Genomic DNA, 18,233 nt, shown 5'->3' with positions numbered 1-18,233 from the left:
GTCTTCAGAGTCACGTGATCCTTCGGAAATCATTTTCAGATGCTGATTTGCTTCAAAAAACATTTCATTTCATTTGCTGACGAAGATCAAGGTCAAAGTGTTGTTGTTTTTTTCCCATTATTATTAAGGGAATGACACTTAATGTAAAGGTTTATTGTAAATAAATAATTTGAGATATTTACATAATATTAAAACACAGTATTATAAAACTACACATTTACCGTAACACCATCTTAGATTTAGATCCCAGTTAAAATCAGCTGAAATAAGTACAGTAACATTCCTCACCTTTGGCATAACTCATACAGTACATAAACAGAGACATAATCAAGTACATTCCCTTCAACCTAAATCAGACTTGTGGCCTTTTTTCCCCTTAGGTCCCAGAACTAAAACACCTGTAAATCTGCTGTATGTATTAACAGCAGACCCCTTTCTTTATTAGTTATACCATACCGAGTCTTCCTATTATAAGATGCAGAGTCATAAGTGTTAAGTAACATTGATGTTGAGAAATACCTAGAAACAGGAAGACTCTACGCTTAACATCCGTCATGTTAATGTACTACGGAGTGCTTGTTTTTTGCACCTTAAACATTAGCAGGGAGGTCCCGGTACTAGGTCGTCACCTAAAGTGCATCTTTCGTTTCCATCCGATGAGGATTCTCTTGGAGGTTAAAATGTGGGTCATGATGCTCAGCAACATGAGGAAGATGGTCATGGACATTACGATGACATAGTGACTAATACTGCAACACAGAAGAAACATCTGATCATATTTGTGCATTTACACCTGCGCAAAGACCGACGCAAAACAAACTGAGCTTGTGGTCAGTTTGGTTAAGAGGATGCAAGCAAGAATACAGTTAACCCACCTAGTGCCAATGTCAAGCCAGCTTCCGTGATCTTTTACTAAGAAAAAGAAGTGCTGGTGAAAAAGAACATAGATAAGTTAAGATAATTAGTTAAAAAAAATTGCCATTATTTGTCATGTCCTCTATGTTAAGCTTACCAACGCCATCAAGTCTGAGATGACAAGCACAACGAGGAAAAGGCTAAAAAATAAATGCAGAATTTATGTAAACTCATGCAAAACAAAGTCATACAGCAATCTTAAATACAAACAATATTTTGTTCCACCTGAGGAGGAACATATCCTTGTTTGGACTTTTTTTGTTGTTGTTTTTAACAAGTACTCTAATACCAAAGCAGAGTTGTTTACAGTCAACTGTAAAGTGTCTGTGAAGGGCACGAGCACAGATATAGCAAACGCTTGAAGAAATGGTCAATCTGCAGACAGTGTGGGCAAAAAGCGAAAGACCAGCTGGTTTCCTGCTGTTCTAAATACTCTGCTAAAATTACCTTCGTGATGAGAGCTGTGTTGACACTTGAATGCTTTCGAATGTGCACATCACAATAACAAATGGAATTAACACCTGAAAAAGAATGCTACAGTTAAAAGAAGCGTGATAGCACAAATAGGTGGGGCGCCCATAGCACGGATTAAAAATAAATAAAGTGTCAATCTTTCACTTTATGTAGAGCAAGCGCTATACCTTCCACATCAGCAGGCCGCCCATAATGAAAGGATTGAAGACAGTCAGAAAGCAGTAAACGGAGGATGGATCAAAACTATGAGGGAAGATGAAGGCACAATTCATTTATTGTAGTTTATTTTATAGCACTATTTTACTTAAAAAAACAAGCAGCTTACCTATTAATTGAGGCAATGTTACCACAGCCAAAGAATGCAATTATAATGAAAAACACCTATGCCAACAGTTAAGGAACTACGTTATTTTAAATGGTGTATGCATTTATCAATAATATAAATACACAAATAAAACCGTCTGTAGTCTAAAAGGATGCAAAGAAGTAAGATCTCCGAATGTCATCCAGCCTCAGCTGCCTGATCTTGGCAATGTCAATGTTTTCAGCAAAATCAGTGCTGGACAGCTGAGAAAACAAACAAAACGGTACAATCAGTGGTGCCTCTACAATTACTTTGTTACATAAACTTTACACAATGCAATAGCTTTAACCAAATGCTTTGGCTGAAGGAAAACCCCAAAAGAAGATGCCCGGAGGAGAAGGCGACCTACCTCAGTCCGATTTGAAGTCCCTTGTGTGTTCATGGTTTCCTGTTCTATGTTTATCCATGCAAACATGAGCCATGACAGCACCGGTGGAAAAAGAGCCTCATACCTTCACAATTTGCAAACCAAATTGCTGTTAGAATAAGGGCTTTCATTTAAAAATATTATTTTGGAATAAATTATAATGCAATTTAGAATATATCTCAACAAGTATCACATCTTTACAAATCCATTTGATTTATTAATCAAACATCATGTGATTTGCTTAATATTGTAGGAACATACACAACGGTTCAGAAGTTAGTAAGAAAAAAGGTACTTCACAATAATAATGTTACATAAGATTTCCTGAAAATACAATAATAAGAAATGTTTAAATGAGCACCAAATCAGATTATCAGACGACTGGAGTGATAGCTATATTTAGATAGAAACGTTATATTAATGTTATTATTGTAATGTTTTACTGCATTTGTGATCAAATAAAAGGAGCCTTGATGGGAATATAAGGCTTCCTTAAAAATAACCAGCCCCATACTAGTGTATTATTAAATTCTTAATTATTCATTTGAATATTGCATGTAAAACTGAAACCGTCTCAAACCGGTCAGCAGCTGAACTGGAAGCTTTTGCAACTTATTTGCACTATGTGGTCTTGAGGCAACCTCAAGAGGAGAATTTGACTAAAACTTACATGCTGGATTACTTCTAAGCATAGCATGATTAGATTGATGGCAGTAGATTGATGGTCAGTGGGATTTACCCTGTGCTCAGGAGGAGGTAGACACAAACTAAGGACATCAGGATACTCAGAAGTCTGTGAAAGAGCCTGGTGGAACTCAACAATGGTATCAAAAATGAGGAAACTAAATGGAAAAAAACAGTGTGAGATAACAGGGGATAAAGTATGAACCGGATGGAAGAAAAGAAGAAGTACAATTCACTGGTTAAAAGACACGCTTCAAGGATTCATCACACCATTTTCTCACCCTCATATCATTTCAGATCGTTATGACTTTTTTTCTGCACTAAAGAAAATGTTTTGGGGTTCCAGCTTTCAAAATAACACTGGACCCCTTTAACTTTCACGGAGAAAAAAAATACATTTCTCTAAACAATCAGGAAATCATACAGATTTGGAATGGCATGAGGGTGAGTAAATTTATGGATGAACTATCCCTTTAATACGGTGTGGTGTGTATGGGATCAAAGCATCATCGGAATGGAGATTGCAAACCTAGTGTGAGCCAACTAACAAGCTGGTTGAAGAGTGGCAAGCCTTGCTTCAGCTGCAGACTGGAGTGTGTGCTGGTCGGGATGTAAGCACACAGCACCACCTGCATCATCTGGAAACAAATAAACACAAATAAGATTCTCAGATCAGTTTAGAGTAAGCCAATACAGCAATAAATAAATGAATAAATAAAATATCTGGCCAAAATGTATTATAAATATATTACAATTAAAGTTAACGTATTATCACGTTAATGCCTTAATTGATAAAAACCGGCAATTATTTTATCGCGTGTTAACACAGTTTTTTATTATTATGAAAGTCCGTTGCTCACTGGCTCTGAATACATATTCTATTATACCTGGTCCTGATCAAATTATTTAGGCTAAGCATCAACATTCACAAACCACTGTCCACTGTTATATATTAACAGAAAAGAATGCAACAAGCTCGTAATCATGACTTTATAAGTTGGAAATAGGAAGTTTCTGATAGCACGTGAAGACAGCAGAGAAGCGCGCGCGAGTTCTACCCGCCCATCAAGTGTTGTCCCGCGCCCCGCTCTGCTGCGATGGGTCCCGCGATCGTGCAGGTCTAGGAAGACGCCTGTTACAATGTTATGATCGAGGCTCTGGACTTCTCTTTCTATAACAAGCTATAAAATATTTTCTATAAAAACATTAATGTCGTGGAAGTGACAAATAGCTTGTTTTATAAATAATTGCTACCATGAAAAAGGAACACTGCTGTAAAAAGCACCTTATTTATTTTAAGTCTTTGCAAACCAAATGTTATTAGTAGGCCAACTTTTAAATGAAAAAAAGTGCACAATACACTGCTTTTGAATGCATTATTTTGTGCATAACTTGCAATTAATCGCAGAAAATAATGCGATTGATCGCGATTAACTAAATGCAAGTGTTAAAAGGACTAGCCTTCTAGAGATCAAAACTAGATGTTGTAACCACTATTTAAAATGTGATTAAATAATTAGATTTTTGAAGTTAGAATCTGAAATTTGATTCACCTAAAATCCCAGGGGGTATGTCAAGTAAATATTTTACGTGAAAGGGATTTGGCTTTTGGGAATCTCACATTCAGCTGCTGTTTAGAGCAGAAACTGACCTCAAATGTCGGCACCAAAATGTTAATGCTAAAAATTTCCTGTGAGAGTGAAAAAGGACAAAAAAAGAAAGAGTCAAAAATGACCTGGCAGATGAACAGCTGACGATCCCTTCGGATCAGAGGAGAGCATCTCCATGATGACCAGAGGTATGAGGACGAGCTGAAGAGGGTCAGCACTCCAGCGCAAATTCTACAGTAAAACACATTCAATTAAGAAGATAAGCCTTCCTGACACCATTCAGCATCACTAATTAGATTGTTTAAAATGTATTTAACAGGTTAAAAGAAGAAAATATACAAATGATTGTGTGTGTAACAGGATTTGGCATCAGTAAGTGAACAAAGAGTGCTCACACATAGTTAACGTTTGGTTCCCGTCCCACGACGGGCAACAGTGGAAACACAGCCAGAAAGAGACAGCTCAACATCCAGTTCAATGACCTGAACTACAGTAGCATAAAAGACAAAAACAAGTCTTAAAAAAAAACACTCCTTTCAGGCCTCAAACCAGAAGAAGCCCTGAGAAGGTCACCTTACTTTTGCTTTAGTGTAAAGGCCAGAAAGCACAGGCCAGAGTGCCAGCACGATCAGCCCCAAGGTCAACATGGCCCGATAGAAAAAACTCACAACCTAATAAACACCAGCAGAGAGGAAATGAATTGAAAGAAGTGAAAATAGTTAACACCTCTAATTACTACTAAGTGCTAAACACTCAAACAGGACAACAATTCAACGAATCAAGCACTTACTAGTAACTCAATTCCAAATGTAACCAGTAAAAAATATCCAAAGCATTTGCTGAGCGGTAATGAGGGTACTGATCGAATCAGACTGGCAAGAGTTTCAAATCTGTGACAGAGAGAAAATACACAAACTTTAAAAATCTAATTGGGGGGGCTGGAATAATGTTTATGACTTATGTGTACCACAGAAGCTTGCGATCTGCAAGTGAACCACTCATTAAAGTGCAATCTTGCATGCAATGAAATTGCTTTCATTGACTTTAACTGTTCCCTGCTGGTGGAATGACCTGCCCAACTCAATCTGACCATCAAGAAACTGCTAGAGACTCAAGTCTTCCATCGACATTTGACCTTCTATCACTAGAATTCACTATTCTATCTAATATTTTCTTTTATTTATTATAAAAAACACTCTCCATTTTTATTATATCTGATAATCTTCTTTTATTTATTATAAAAAATTTGAGCCTTGGCACTTTTTATTCCATTTCAATGATATCTTCTGTTTTCTTTTTAATTCTTAAGAACATGACCCTCTAACGCTAGCATTCTCTGTATTCTATTTATATTCCATCTACTTGTTCTTGTTATTTAAAAATAACAAAAATAAACTTTGACCCTGTAATGCTAGCATTATCTATTCTATTTCTTTTCAACTTTTTATTTAATATTAAAAAACCTTGCTATGTGTACTGCGTTCGACATGTCAAAGCACTTCTATTGTTGCTCTTTTGTTGGTTTGATTGCTTCTATTTTCCCCATTTGTAAGTCACTTTGGATAAAAGTGTCTCCTTAATTCTTTAATGCAAATGTAAATTTATTAATACATTTGAATATGATTAACAAATATGGATTTGTTTATGGAAGCATTTTTGTGAAATGCATCTATTTGCTTATTCATCCTTGGTCATGTGAATAATATAGCGAATTGTTGGGCCTGTTAATTAACATTATAGATACACAAAATATATCAGAATGGCAATGATTTTTGGACATCATTTTATATTAAATGGTATATAACGGACATACATTAAAGAATACTGGATATTTAATTTTCCATGCTCGTTTCTCCTATATTAAGTACCTTTGCCATCATGTGTTAATCATTTAAAAGTTAATCTTTAAAATGCAAGCTTTAGAAAATCTCAAAATAATATTTTAATAAAAATAGGGATGAATAACTTACTCCCTCATGACAGAAAACCACACGGCCACAGGGAGCAAGCAGTAGATGTAGTATGTCCAAGGACTGGACTGGACCATCAAGAACAGAGCCACAAGCAGACCTATAGATAGAAATATCTGGCCCAGACTCCTTTCTGTTACCTTGAATTCAACAGATTCAAACAGATACAGGAAGTGACATTTATTTTAACATCTGTTTAGTTTAGTTTTTTTACAATAAACCACTAACCTCATTATAAGTGACAATGACCATGACCAACAAACATGCTACATGCTGGACTTCAACATCCCTTGCTTACCATGTGTAAGTAAGTTGGAGGTTTGCGTAGACTAGCATGTGTCTTCAGGATGAACAAAACCACATAAGAGGTCCAACCAATAAAACCCAGAACCACACTGCTGCCAAGGAATAGTCGGTCATACGTGTGATAATATGACAAGCCCTCCATGGCCTGAACTGTCAAATCTTTACAATAACTGATCTATGGAAAAAGACAGACAGAGAAAGACATGGCAAGACAAGATCAAGATGATCAACAAGTCAGTTTGGTCAAGACAACAACCAATCAACACTCACTGCTTCATCAAACTGCCCTTTCTGGATCAAATTTCTTGCATTACGCACAAAATCCATCTGTTTAGAGTCAGTCAGAGGCCTAGAAGTAAACAAGACAATCTTACAACTCGATCTGACCTTACCAGATTTATACCAACACCTTCAGAACACTTCTGGAAAACAAACTCGATTCAAAAATCCCTCTTTCCCAAGGAGGAAAGAAGTCATACAGGTTTGAAAAGACATAAGAGTGAGCAAATGATGACTGAACGTTTATCTTTAGGTTAATTATGATTTTTACTCACTGGTAGGGTGTAAACAGAAAGGATAATGTTGTTTCTTTCTTCTGTGCCATTTTTACCTGTTTGTTTAATAAACAAAAGATTGCTGGTTATTTTTTAATTAAAACAGACAGAATGTCTCAAAATGTACTTTACCTTACCCTGAATTGCTCCAAGATCTGAATTGCATTTGCATATATACTCTCAGCCTTAAAGTGTTGGCTGTTATTCAGGTAATTCAGCGGTAAGACACCCTGTGATGCAACAAATGCATCAAAAAAAATTATCAAGTGCATTCATGTCTGTATAGCAGTGTGATATAAACTCGTGATCTGAAAGCTCTGGCAATCATGCTCACCACTGAGTTCACAGGAAAGGGAACTCCTATAAGAGATGACATAAGTGGAGCAATATCAGCCTGCAAAAACAAAACAAAAAATCAGATCAGCTCCTGACATTTATAGACGTTTCGTAAGAAAACGAGACAGAAAATCTCACCTGATTGACATCCGCTCTCCTTAATGTTTCCAACCCCCATTCTGAAATGTATGAAGGGTTAAAGAAATGTTGACAAAATTAATTCCATGATGTAATTAGGTTTGAATATGGAAATAAAGTGGTGTGAGACCAATAAAGGACATTAAACAAACCTTTTAAATAATTATCATCATATTTGTGAGAGTCCTCTCTATGTGCTGTCTGAACGCCAGCGCCCCATGCTACCAGTGGGGTCAGCGTCTCTGATGGGTGTCCCGCACCGTGAGATCCTATAAAACATAAACCCGTATACTGCACTGAACAGATTTATAACTGATAAATTACCTTTTCTACACTTAATGTTATTTTGTAATGCTGACTTGAACTTGAACTGTAATATAATTCAGGTGAATGTTATATTATTCTCAAAAGATTGGCTTCATTCAGAGCAATAAAAGTAATTTATTAAAAAAGGTTTCCAGTCACAGATTTTTTTACGTTTTAAAGTCTAGGTCAGAGATATTTTACCCCAATTTGTCATGCCATGGTCGGATGTAAAAATATAAGCCGTTTTTCCATCATGCCCATAAAAGTCGTCCATCACACTGACAATTTCAGCGACACCAGAATCAACAAGGCCAATGTTCTCTAGATATTCCCTGTAAGTGAAGAAATCCCAAAGAAAATATTACATTTGAGAATATGACAATGGTAGGAGCTCCACCTAGTGGTGCATCGTATGTCAAGGTGTTCTGAATAAATGTATTTCTGTATGTAAATTAAATCATTTTAAGGTATCTCAACACATAATACTGCAATCCAATTAATTTTTTTCTTGCACATTTTATAACAACCATTGCTTCAAAGTGGCTTTAGATAAAACAGTAAAATAAAATAAAAACATAAAAGGGAAAAAGTGTTGTTAATGACATTACAATGTTAATGTGGTGAAATGTTTTAACTTACTTTGACATGGGCCGGTGGGCATGGCCATTGGTGTCTATCCCCAAAAGATGGAGGAAAAACACATTCTGTTCTTCATGTAACATATTCAGTAGAGTTTCATTGCTTTTGGCAACATTGAGAAAATCCTTAATAAAAAAAAATAATAATTATCTTATATATTACAAGATAATTTCAGGGTTTCAGACCTTATAAAAATATTTTTAAATAAAGTAATACTTTTTTAAAAGTAAGGATTAATTAAATTGATTAAAAGTGACAGTAAAGACATAAAAGGTTAAAAAAAGATTTTGGTTGCACTTTATTTTACAGTTCGTGTACTTACAGTGTATTTATCTAATAAAGTTCTGTGCCCGGTTGCATGAAACTCCTTAAGTGAGGGTTTCATGAAAAAATCCCTGAGGTAAGGGATTTCATTAAGAGCGTTGCAAGAAACCTCTTAACTGTCACCCTTACCTAAGTGTTTTTCTAAGCGTTTCACAGTAGTTTCTGACAACATACGGCAAAGATCGCTGCGGTTGCTAAACAGTAAACAGAACATAACGAACCACAAAGCCAAACCCTTGCTAAAATCACACTTGTATTGCTATGGAGAGAACAAACATAACAGAAAACAAAAAAATGTAAACCAAACTGGACAGAGGACGAAAAGGCAATTATTGTTTTCGTAAGTGGTTATAATAATAATAATAATAATAATAATACTTTTCAGCCTTTCATCAACCATTCATCGTCTCCAAGGGATTATTACGATCATTAAAAACATGCCTTGGTATTTCCTCCTCTTCAATTAACACTAAATCAGCCATCGTATTTGAATTTAAGTTGACTTAAGGGAGCTGTTTTGGTCCCTTAAATTTATTAAGGTGAAATGGTCACTTTGTAGCAACGCTTAAGGGAAAACTTAGATAATTAAGGGGAGAAACTTAATAATAGCCTTACATTCTTTAAGGAAACCCTTTGGGTTTATTCTTGCAACCCAAGTTTCACTAAGGGTACCCTTAACCTTATATCTAAGGGATTTCTTAGCTTAAGGAGTTTCATCCAACCGGGCACTAGTAATACAAGGTAACTACATGGGGTAGGGTTAGGTTTAGGGGTAGGTTCAGGGTTAGTACCTAGTTAATGTAATTACTATAATAAGTATATAGTATGTACATGAGGAACAGGACTGAAAAATAAAGTGCTACCAAGATGTCTATTTCAAATAAATGCTGTTATTTTGAACTTTCTATTCATCAAAGAATCTTGAAAAAAATGCATCAGTGTTTCCACATAAATATTAAGCAGCTGTTTACAACAAATGTTTTAAAAAAAACATTTTATTAAAATGGTTCATGTGACTGAAGACTGGAGTAATGGTCTGGACTGCTGAAAATATAACAAATTACATTTTAAAATATATTAAAAAAAGAGAACATTTAATTCATAATTATTTATTTTTATAAAATATATCACAGTTTTTACTGGGTGTGTGTCTAGGGGTGTGTGTGCACGGTTGAATTAATATGAAGTCACAAAAATGCATGCATAATTATTATCCAAGATTTAGGAAATGATTTATATAAATTGTATTTAAAATAATTTGAGACAAAGCATGTTGTTCTGTTCAAGTCTATGATTTTTTGAATGCCAGACTTCCAAATTTTGGGCCACGCTTTACTAAACATCACAAACAGTGAATTGAAATAACAGTTGTGTTTTTTTAAGTTTAGTTCATCAAAAGTGATTACGTAAAACTCATTCAGTATCCTACCTTCACTTCATCAAATACCCATGTATCAAGTCTGGATGCATCAGTGGAGGCGAAGTCCTCCCGCTCTGAAGGGTAAGTGTAAGTGTACACATGGTCTCCAGTGGCTCCTACAAAACACACAAGCTAGTAAAGCTATTAGATAAAGTCACTGTACCCTCATAGTTCTATTCACAGGTGTGGAGTTATACCTTTAGCAAACATCGGTAATATGTCAGGGCTTCCCCAACACCAGGTATGTCTGCTCTCATTAAAAACAGAATCAAACTCCACCGGATTCTCCTTCCAGCCTGTGACCACAGAATAAGAGACACATTATTGAATTTGCACATGTACAGGTTATACACAAAAACACATGTGACTGCTGCTTACCCTTGGCAACAGCACTAACATCCTCATAAAAGCCCGCTATTAAAGCCACGTGACCTGGCCTTGATTCCGTAGGGACTCGCGTGTGAGACACCCCCCATGTGCCGCTCTTCTCAATCACACTCCTTATAACAAAAAACAATAACAAGTTAAATGCAGTTATGAATATATTTTTTTTGGAGGCACACATGCATAGCAGACAAAAAATCTAATTCCGTTATTTTAAAATAATGTAAGGGTTTACTGTTTATAATATGGAATCCATGTAAAAACATTAAAGTGTCCTTGTTTCTAAAGGAGCATACAATTAAAAAGACTAAACGGTGTTCTTTGAGATTAAAACGCAATAGTATAACAAAAGTATGCGACTTATTTTTATTAGTGTGATTTATTTTCTGAATCATTCTATCTGCAATCATGAAGGATAGTGAATATTTTGAACAATAAGCATTTAATCAGTAAAATAAGAGACTGAATTTTCAGAACTACATCCGTGAATGGGACAAGCACATGCATGAGAAGATTATTCCACGTTCATCACCTTAGGTAAGGAGCCCTGCCTGTCCTGTTGTCAAAAAGACTGTCGGCTCTCAGACCATCTGCCACAAAGAGCACCAGGCGCTTGGCCGGAGGGGCCAGAGGGACACGTTGTGGTGTCATTCCATGGACAAGAGGGGACGTGAAATAGATGTCAAATATTGAGAGAAAGAAGACTATGTGGACAGTGAGTCCCACGATGAAGAATATCATCATCTTCATCTTGTCCGCTATCCGAACTGTGGCACTGATTTAGAAAGAGAAAGAAAGACAAGAGAAAATATGCACATTTGAAACGCATTCAGTTATATTTAAAAGTATTTTGAGTTTTGTCTTAAAGACATGACCTTAATATGACCACATTCAAAAGGACTAAATAATCCATAGCCATCTCAGAAGTAAAATTTGCTAATATTTTTACAATAGTATGAGTGAATAAAAAAAGTCTTACCTTTTTGCTTATTTCAAATTAAAACTGAATAACAAAGTCGCTTAACTGATCAGTGCACCAGTCGTGTCAATGAAAGCACCCAGCAGAGCGTGAGTGACCGTCAGTCTGCGAGAACAGTCTCTAAACAAAACGCCTGCTTCACTCTGGCTTTCAGTATGTTTTAGCGTACTGTTGATGTCTTCTTCTTCTTTACCGGCGGATGGTATCCACTGTTGATGTCTGGCGAGCAACTTGGCTTCTGACCTACTAAACCAAATAGTTTGTAAGTAGATTAACGGAGAACTTTTCCTCACTTCCTTGTATTAGTAACATTTGAACCGGAAGTCATGCAATGCATTGTGAGAAATGTAGTTTACGACCGGTGAGCTTTCCCCCGATTGAGGAAAAGAGAATGTGTTTTTAAACGACATATATATATATATATATATATATATATATATATATATATATATATATATATATATATATATATATATATATATATATATATATATATATATATATATATATATATATATATAAATAAATTTAATTAGCTTTAAATAATGTCAGTGATTTTCCGACCATGAAATTAATTTAAAATTTGATTATACCTTTTTATGCAAGTCTTCTAATTTTTACAGGAGCATACATTTAAAAATTCCAAATTGCTCTTTATATTTTTATATGATGTAATGATTGTTGCCTTTTTCCTTCACATTTGCAAATTTTATTCGTCACATAGTAGTCCAAAATAATGATAAATTGTAGTCTTTCCGGCCATGTTTCTTTTTTAGATTAAAACGATATTCAATTAACCAAACAAACAAGTAAATAGATAAATATGACACTGTACAAACATTAAAACAAACATTAAAGAGCAACAGAAACGTTCAAATGCAACAAACGAGAAATTAAAAAACATAGCGTTACATAAAATAAACGTAATCATAATAACGTAAAAGATAAACATAATACATTATATATATATATATATACTGACAAAAACATACTTTAAAAAATAATTTAATTTAATGAAATGAAAAACAAATAAGCAGGGGGAAAATAATTTATCAACAAGTACAGTCGAGTTACTTTGACTTTTATTTTGACACTGATATAATTCCTCGCTAACGCGTATGTTCGGTCGCTGGCTTCACTCCGGTCGGAGAGTTGATCAGGAAAGGGATACAAAAGGAGCTTTGTGAATGATTGTTAAATGTTGCGTTTACATTTTTAGATAAACTACACACTTGAGCTTTTGTCTAGAATTTTAAATCTCGTAAATTGCAAGTGGTATTTAATATAGTTAGTTCTAGTTAATCAGAACGCGACTCTAGCTATGGCTGGCAGCAGCACCGCGATGAAAACATGGGAGCTGTCAAACAGCATGCAGGAAGTCCAGAGTATTGATGAAATATATAAGTATGATAAAAAACAGCAACAAGAGATTCTGGCAGCCAAACCCTGGACTAAAGAGTGAGTTTTCCACACCACGCGAATGTATGCCTCTTCAAGGGGCCTGAATTGTTTTCGAATGATTAATATATGTTCTCCATACTGCTTTTGCTTTTGTTTTTTACAGCCATCATTATTTTAAATACTGCAAGATATCAGCTTTGGCACTGTTGAAGATGGTGATGCATGCCCGCTCTGGAGGAAACCTCGAGGTGATGGGACTTATGCTGGGGAAGGTGGATGGAGAGACCATGAACATCATGGACAGTTTCGCTCTGCCCGTGGAGGGCACTGAGACCCGGGTCAATGCTCAGGCTGCTGCCTATGAATACATGGCTGCTTATATAGAGAATGCTAAACAGGTACAATGACTATACATTTTCTACAATTCATATTAGGCAAATACTTCAAACAAACCCACAGTTGGTTTCTAAATATAAATCAGGTACATTGTGACTATACTCATGTTAGTTGAGTGAATACAGGTAATATGTGCACATCTAAAATTGTCACATTACAATACCATTTAATATAAACAATTAAAGGCTAAATTAAATGAAATATAAAAAACATTTCAAAAAGTGAGTAGTTATAGGAATTAAAATATACATGTATTGTGAATGTGATATGCTACACTGGTGTAATAGAATTTTACTAATACTTTTATAGTTATTATGCATTCAGTTTTCATGATCTAAAATTAATTGAGAGACTATATGGATTATTTGCACTTTAAAAAATGTTTATCACTCAACAAGACCATTTAAAATGAATTAATGAAGGCATAAATGTGATTTAAAAATAGTACAAATCTTAAAATAAATAGTGAAAAATCACAGGAAGGAACTAAAATATGCATGTATTGTGTATATGCTGAATCTTGGTTTCATATGCTCTACTCATCTAAACATATTTTACTAATACTTTTATAATTATTATGCATTCATTTTTCATGATTTTATATTATTTGAGAGACTACATGGAATATTTGCACTTTTAAAAATGAATTTCTCACATCAAAAGACCATTTAACATAAATTAATAAGGCAAAAATGTCATTTAAAATGAGTAAAAATATTTAAATAGATAGTGAACAGTCACAGAAACTAAAATATATACACTTTATACTTTCAGTGACATATTATGCGGTAACTTCCCATGAATGTCCTGTCCAGCTTATGATGAAATATTAGTAATTCTGAGGCTCGTCATTTCTGAATTCATTTAGGTGGGGCGGTTGGAGAATGCCATTGGATGGTATCACAGTCATCCTGGATACGGCTGCTGGCTTTCAGGCATAGATGTCAGCACTCAGATGCTTAACCAGCAGTTTCAAGAGCCCTTTGTCGCAGTAGTGGTAAGTGCTCTTAAAGGGTTAAACGGGCTGCTTATTTTACATTAGGGCCGATTTTGCAAAGTCCTCTCTAAACTCTGTTACCATCAATCTCAAAAGACAGAGGGGGGAAATAACTCAGCTTAAAGTATCAGTATAAATTCAGTAATATTAGTGATCCATAATTGACCCCTAAAATACAAATGAGTTTGGTGACATTTGTAGCGGTGTCTGATTAATGGCTGTTAGCTTTGTAACTAAATACATTATACAGTTTACCATTTCTTTTGCTTATTTTGTGCTGAGGGCAAATAGCGACCTGGTGCTCATAACTTTCACTTGCGAACCTGGCAGCTCAGTGTTTTTATTTGTGATATTTAAACTGTTTTGCTTATTACAGTCCTTGTCATTTTTTCATTCTTTTCAGATCGATCCCACGAGAACTATATCCGCAGGGAAGGTCAATCTTGGAGCGTTCAGGACATATCCGAAGGTAGGAACATTTTTTGACTAAATAGTTTTTTGTAAATGTCTAGTATTTCATATTTATGTGTCTATTCATTTTGTATGAGTGTGAAAATATTTTTCTCCTTACATATTTCAATTTTAATGCTAGGGTTACAAGCCTCCAGATGAGGGTCCATCTGAATACCAAACAATACCGCTTAATAAAATTGAGGACTTTGGAGTGCACTGCAAACAGTAAGCTTTTTTCTACACATACGTGTATTTATACTTGAAAATTGATTTGGCTTGAAAATACTGGCAATTTACAATAAACCGTTTTCTGCTTTTAGGTACTATGCTTTAGAAGTGTCTTATTTTAAGTCTTCCCTGGACCGCAAACTCCTAGAGCTGCTGTGGAACAAGTATTGGGTCAACACGTTGAGCTCCTCCAGCCTTCTGACAGTAAGTACTGTCTTTTATTGGTGTGAAATTATTATATTTAATATAGCAATATGTGCAGAAATCTTCAGTTATTTTAGATGTATGTAATCCTGAATCTTGGAGTTTTCTGTGCTATACTCATCTTAAAATAGTTTACTAATTGTTTTATAATTATACTGCATTCAGGCTTCATGCTTTTATGAAACCTTAGAGACTACATGGAATATTCACATAATAAAAAAATGATTGAAAACAGTTTTTGAGTGAAATAAGCATTATTTATGGATCATTGTGACAATATGAATTCACTTAATCATGAAGCCTATGATTAGTCAGTTCTGAAAGAAAAAATACAAAACCTGTTCTAATCAAAAGAAAACAAGTTGATAATATATTTAATTCAGTATTTGGTCATAATTTAGGATAATGAGATATAATGGGACATCACAAGTGTAACAAGGTTGGGGGAAAATAATCAAAATATTATCCACAAAATGTTAGCAAGTTGTTAAACGCTAAACGAGCAAAGTCAGTAAGTATTAACATTTAACTAGCATTTATGACATTTATTGTTTATATAAATGTTTGTCATTTTATTGATAACTTCTCTTTTGTTTATATAAAAATATTCACCGTTATTATCTTTTATCATCCTGAAAATGTTTTGGATTCTTAAGGATACCATTATTTTTCTGTGCAGGAGATGGATAATATAACGGGTTTGTTGACAGCTTGTGCACATGATTCATATTTGTAGATGCTGCTTTTGTTTCCCTATCTATTTGTTTTGAAAGCTTGTCATTGTTGATTATGACATTCTGTCATGAGCTTTGTTTAATGCTTTCAATGGACTGCAGACTATCTAAACAGCAGCCTCAGAGCTCTGTGTTCTTGTCAAAAAAGTGTTGTCAGTGATTACGCTGTCACCACATACCGAGACCTTTAGTCACCGAGTCTGTCTTTATTATGAAACCTCGTCTGGGCAGTGTACAACCTCACCTTCTGCAAACTTTTGAGACCTCATTCAGGAGGCTTTAGCAAACAATTCATCAACCTACTGAATTGACCATCTGTGGAATGCACATTGTGAAGGTTTGAGAAGTGTTGTGAAATTGTGCATTAACCTAGAGCAAGTGAAATGGTGGCGTTAATGGCTTTTATTCCTTCAGAATGCAGACTACACCACTGGACAGGTGTTTGACTTGTCTGAGAAGCTGGAGCAGGCAGAAGCTCAGCTGGGACGTGGCAGTTTCATGCTGGGCTTAGACACACATGATAGGAAATCTGAGGACAAACTAGCAAAGGCAACACGGGATAGGTAATACAATCCCTGTCAGTTGAGTAATATATAATCAATTATAAGTAGAAATAAACAAACAAGCCTAGGTAAGTTTATTTATCTCTAAATGTCATGCACACAAAAAAGTACTTTATAGACAATCATAGTTCTAAATAAAATTATAAGTAGACCCTACATTTCAACCAGGTTGATTTTAATTTTTTAAATACATTCTAAGGAGGTTAATTTAGTTTCAGACATTTCAGTAAATGTAGCAATTAAATGCATAAAACTACATGGAAAAATGTAAAACAATGTTTTTCTTTTCGAGTATGGAGAATATAATTTTTTCCACTGCTTTTGCCATTATTTTTTACTTATAAAAAATTATGTATTCATTTTGTTTAATTGATTCATTGTTTGATTAATTGGGGGTAAATTTGTTTCTTTTGGGTATTAAGAAAAGTATACTGACTTCACAATTATTATTTTTTTCTTTCTTTTTTATAATAGTATTTAATGTTTCATTTATTTATTTTATTTAACATTTGTTTATATTTATTTTGTGTGAGCCAATATGTGTCTTTAGTGGTGCAAGGGACCCCACTTTTTGACTTAATGTATTGCAACTAATGACTTTTATAAAAAGAAAATATATATATATATATATAAACATGATTAAACATCTTTCTTTGTTTTTCAGCTGCAAGACAACCATTGAAGCAATTCATGGTTTGATGTCCCAAGTTATCAAAGATAAACTCTTCAATCAAGTGAACACATCTGCCAACTGAACATGGAAGGAACTGTAGTTAGATGACTTCACGTGCAGTGTTCGCTTAGTTATGTGTTATTTCATTACTGTTTTGAAAGATTCAAAGGAATTCTGCTGTAGGAATGTTTGAATCATTTATCATTTGTTTAAACAAAGAAATAAATGCTGTTCATTAGTTGACAGGCATCAAGTGTTTTGGCTCCCTTTCTTAAACTTTTTAAAATTTGTCTTCAAAGTATTGCATCACATTTACAGCTAAAGTATTGTCTGAAAGTCTGAAATTATAACTTGCACAGCTCATCGTCAAAACTGTCCTTTAGATCAAGACAAATGAGTTTTCCTTTACGCTGTATGTTAGCAGATGTTTGAAATGTATTCTCCTCTGGGTTCAGTGTGTAACACAGTACCGCTCCACTCCCATTTCCCACAGCTTGTGTCAAGAGCTGTAACAGCAGTATTCAACATTAAATTGAACAAAAACCACAGTGCTCCACAAGAGGTCATTTTCATATTTGCCAGTCATAGCATTACATAATGGAATAACAAACTCAACGGCCCAAAGATAAACATAGCTTGGCATGGCCACAGCGCATCTGTCAGGAAGACCCTGTGCAGGTTGTCTCTGTGTTGTACATAATCCTTCAGGATTCTGAGCGTTACGTCGTGGCCTTTCACTGATGTATCACAGAAACGGGAGCTTGATACAGTGGAGTCTATTCAGCCCTGCGTGTCTGCTCTTTATCGCTGCAGA

The 18,233-nt window shown here is 34.9% G+C and overlaps 2 protein-coding genes across 4 annotated transcripts; one reads left to right on the top strand and one right to left on the bottom strand.

Moving 5' to 3' along the window:
* Positions 1-132: 132 nt before the first annotated feature.
* On the bottom strand, positions 133-12,081 carry pign (phosphatidylinositol glycan anchor biosynthesis, class N). 3 transcript variants are annotated; one of them, XM_026238043.1, is made up of 29 exons: positions 11,771-12,081; positions 11,324-11,570; positions 10,786-10,907; positions 10,605-10,703; positions 10,417-10,523; positions 8,664-8,788; positions 8,226-8,356; positions 7,871-7,987; positions 7,719-7,759; positions 7,579-7,638; positions 7,382-7,474; positions 7,245-7,300; positions 6,961-7,039; positions 6,683-6,865; positions 6,385-6,524; positions 5,205-5,304; positions 4,993-5,085; positions 4,810-4,901; positions 4,540-4,645; positions 3,334-3,442; positions 2,860-2,962; positions 2,103-2,205; positions 1,870-1,956; positions 1,715-1,770; positions 1,557-1,632; positions 1,363-1,436; positions 1,013-1,055; positions 876-928; positions 133-749 (listed from the first exon to the last, which is right to left on the bottom strand). In XM_026238043.1, the coding sequence occupies exons 2-29, from the start codon at positions 11,539-11,541 to the stop codon at positions 626-628; spliced, it is 2,790 nt and encodes a 929-aa protein (XP_026093828.1). In that variant the 5' UTR covers positions 11,542-11,570; positions 11,771-12,081; the 3' UTR covers positions 133-625. The 3 variants fall into 3 exon arrangements, with proteins under 3 accessions (XP_026093828.1, XP_026093827.1, XP_026093829.1); XM_026238042.1 differs by having other exon boundaries at positions 11,324-11,566; XM_026238044.1 differs by having other exon boundaries at positions 11,324-11,566; positions 11,817-12,081.
* A 774-nt stretch (positions 12,082-12,855) lies between these two features.
* On the top strand, positions 12,856-17,673 carry LOC113066233 (COP9 signalosome complex subunit 5-like). The gene is made up of 8 exons (XM_026238041.1): positions 12,856-13,228; positions 13,335-13,569; positions 14,436-14,564; positions 14,968-15,033; positions 15,157-15,242; positions 15,338-15,449; positions 16,598-16,746; positions 17,411-17,673. Exons 1-8 carry the CDS (start codon positions 13,092-13,094, stop codon positions 17,499-17,501), a joined length of 1,005 nt encoding a protein of 334 aa, XP_026093826.1. The 5' UTR covers positions 12,856-13,091; the 3' UTR covers positions 17,502-17,673.
* Positions 17,674-18,233: the final 560 nt, after the last annotated feature.

This window comes from Carassius auratus, chromosome 49 (assembly GCF_003368295.1).
Source record: "Carassius auratus strain Wakin chromosome 49, ASM336829v1, whole genome shotgun sequence".
NCBI lineage: Eukaryota > Metazoa > Chordata > Actinopteri > Cypriniformes > Cyprinidae > Carassius > Carassius auratus.
This window is presented reverse-complemented; position numbering and strand designations above follow the sequence as displayed.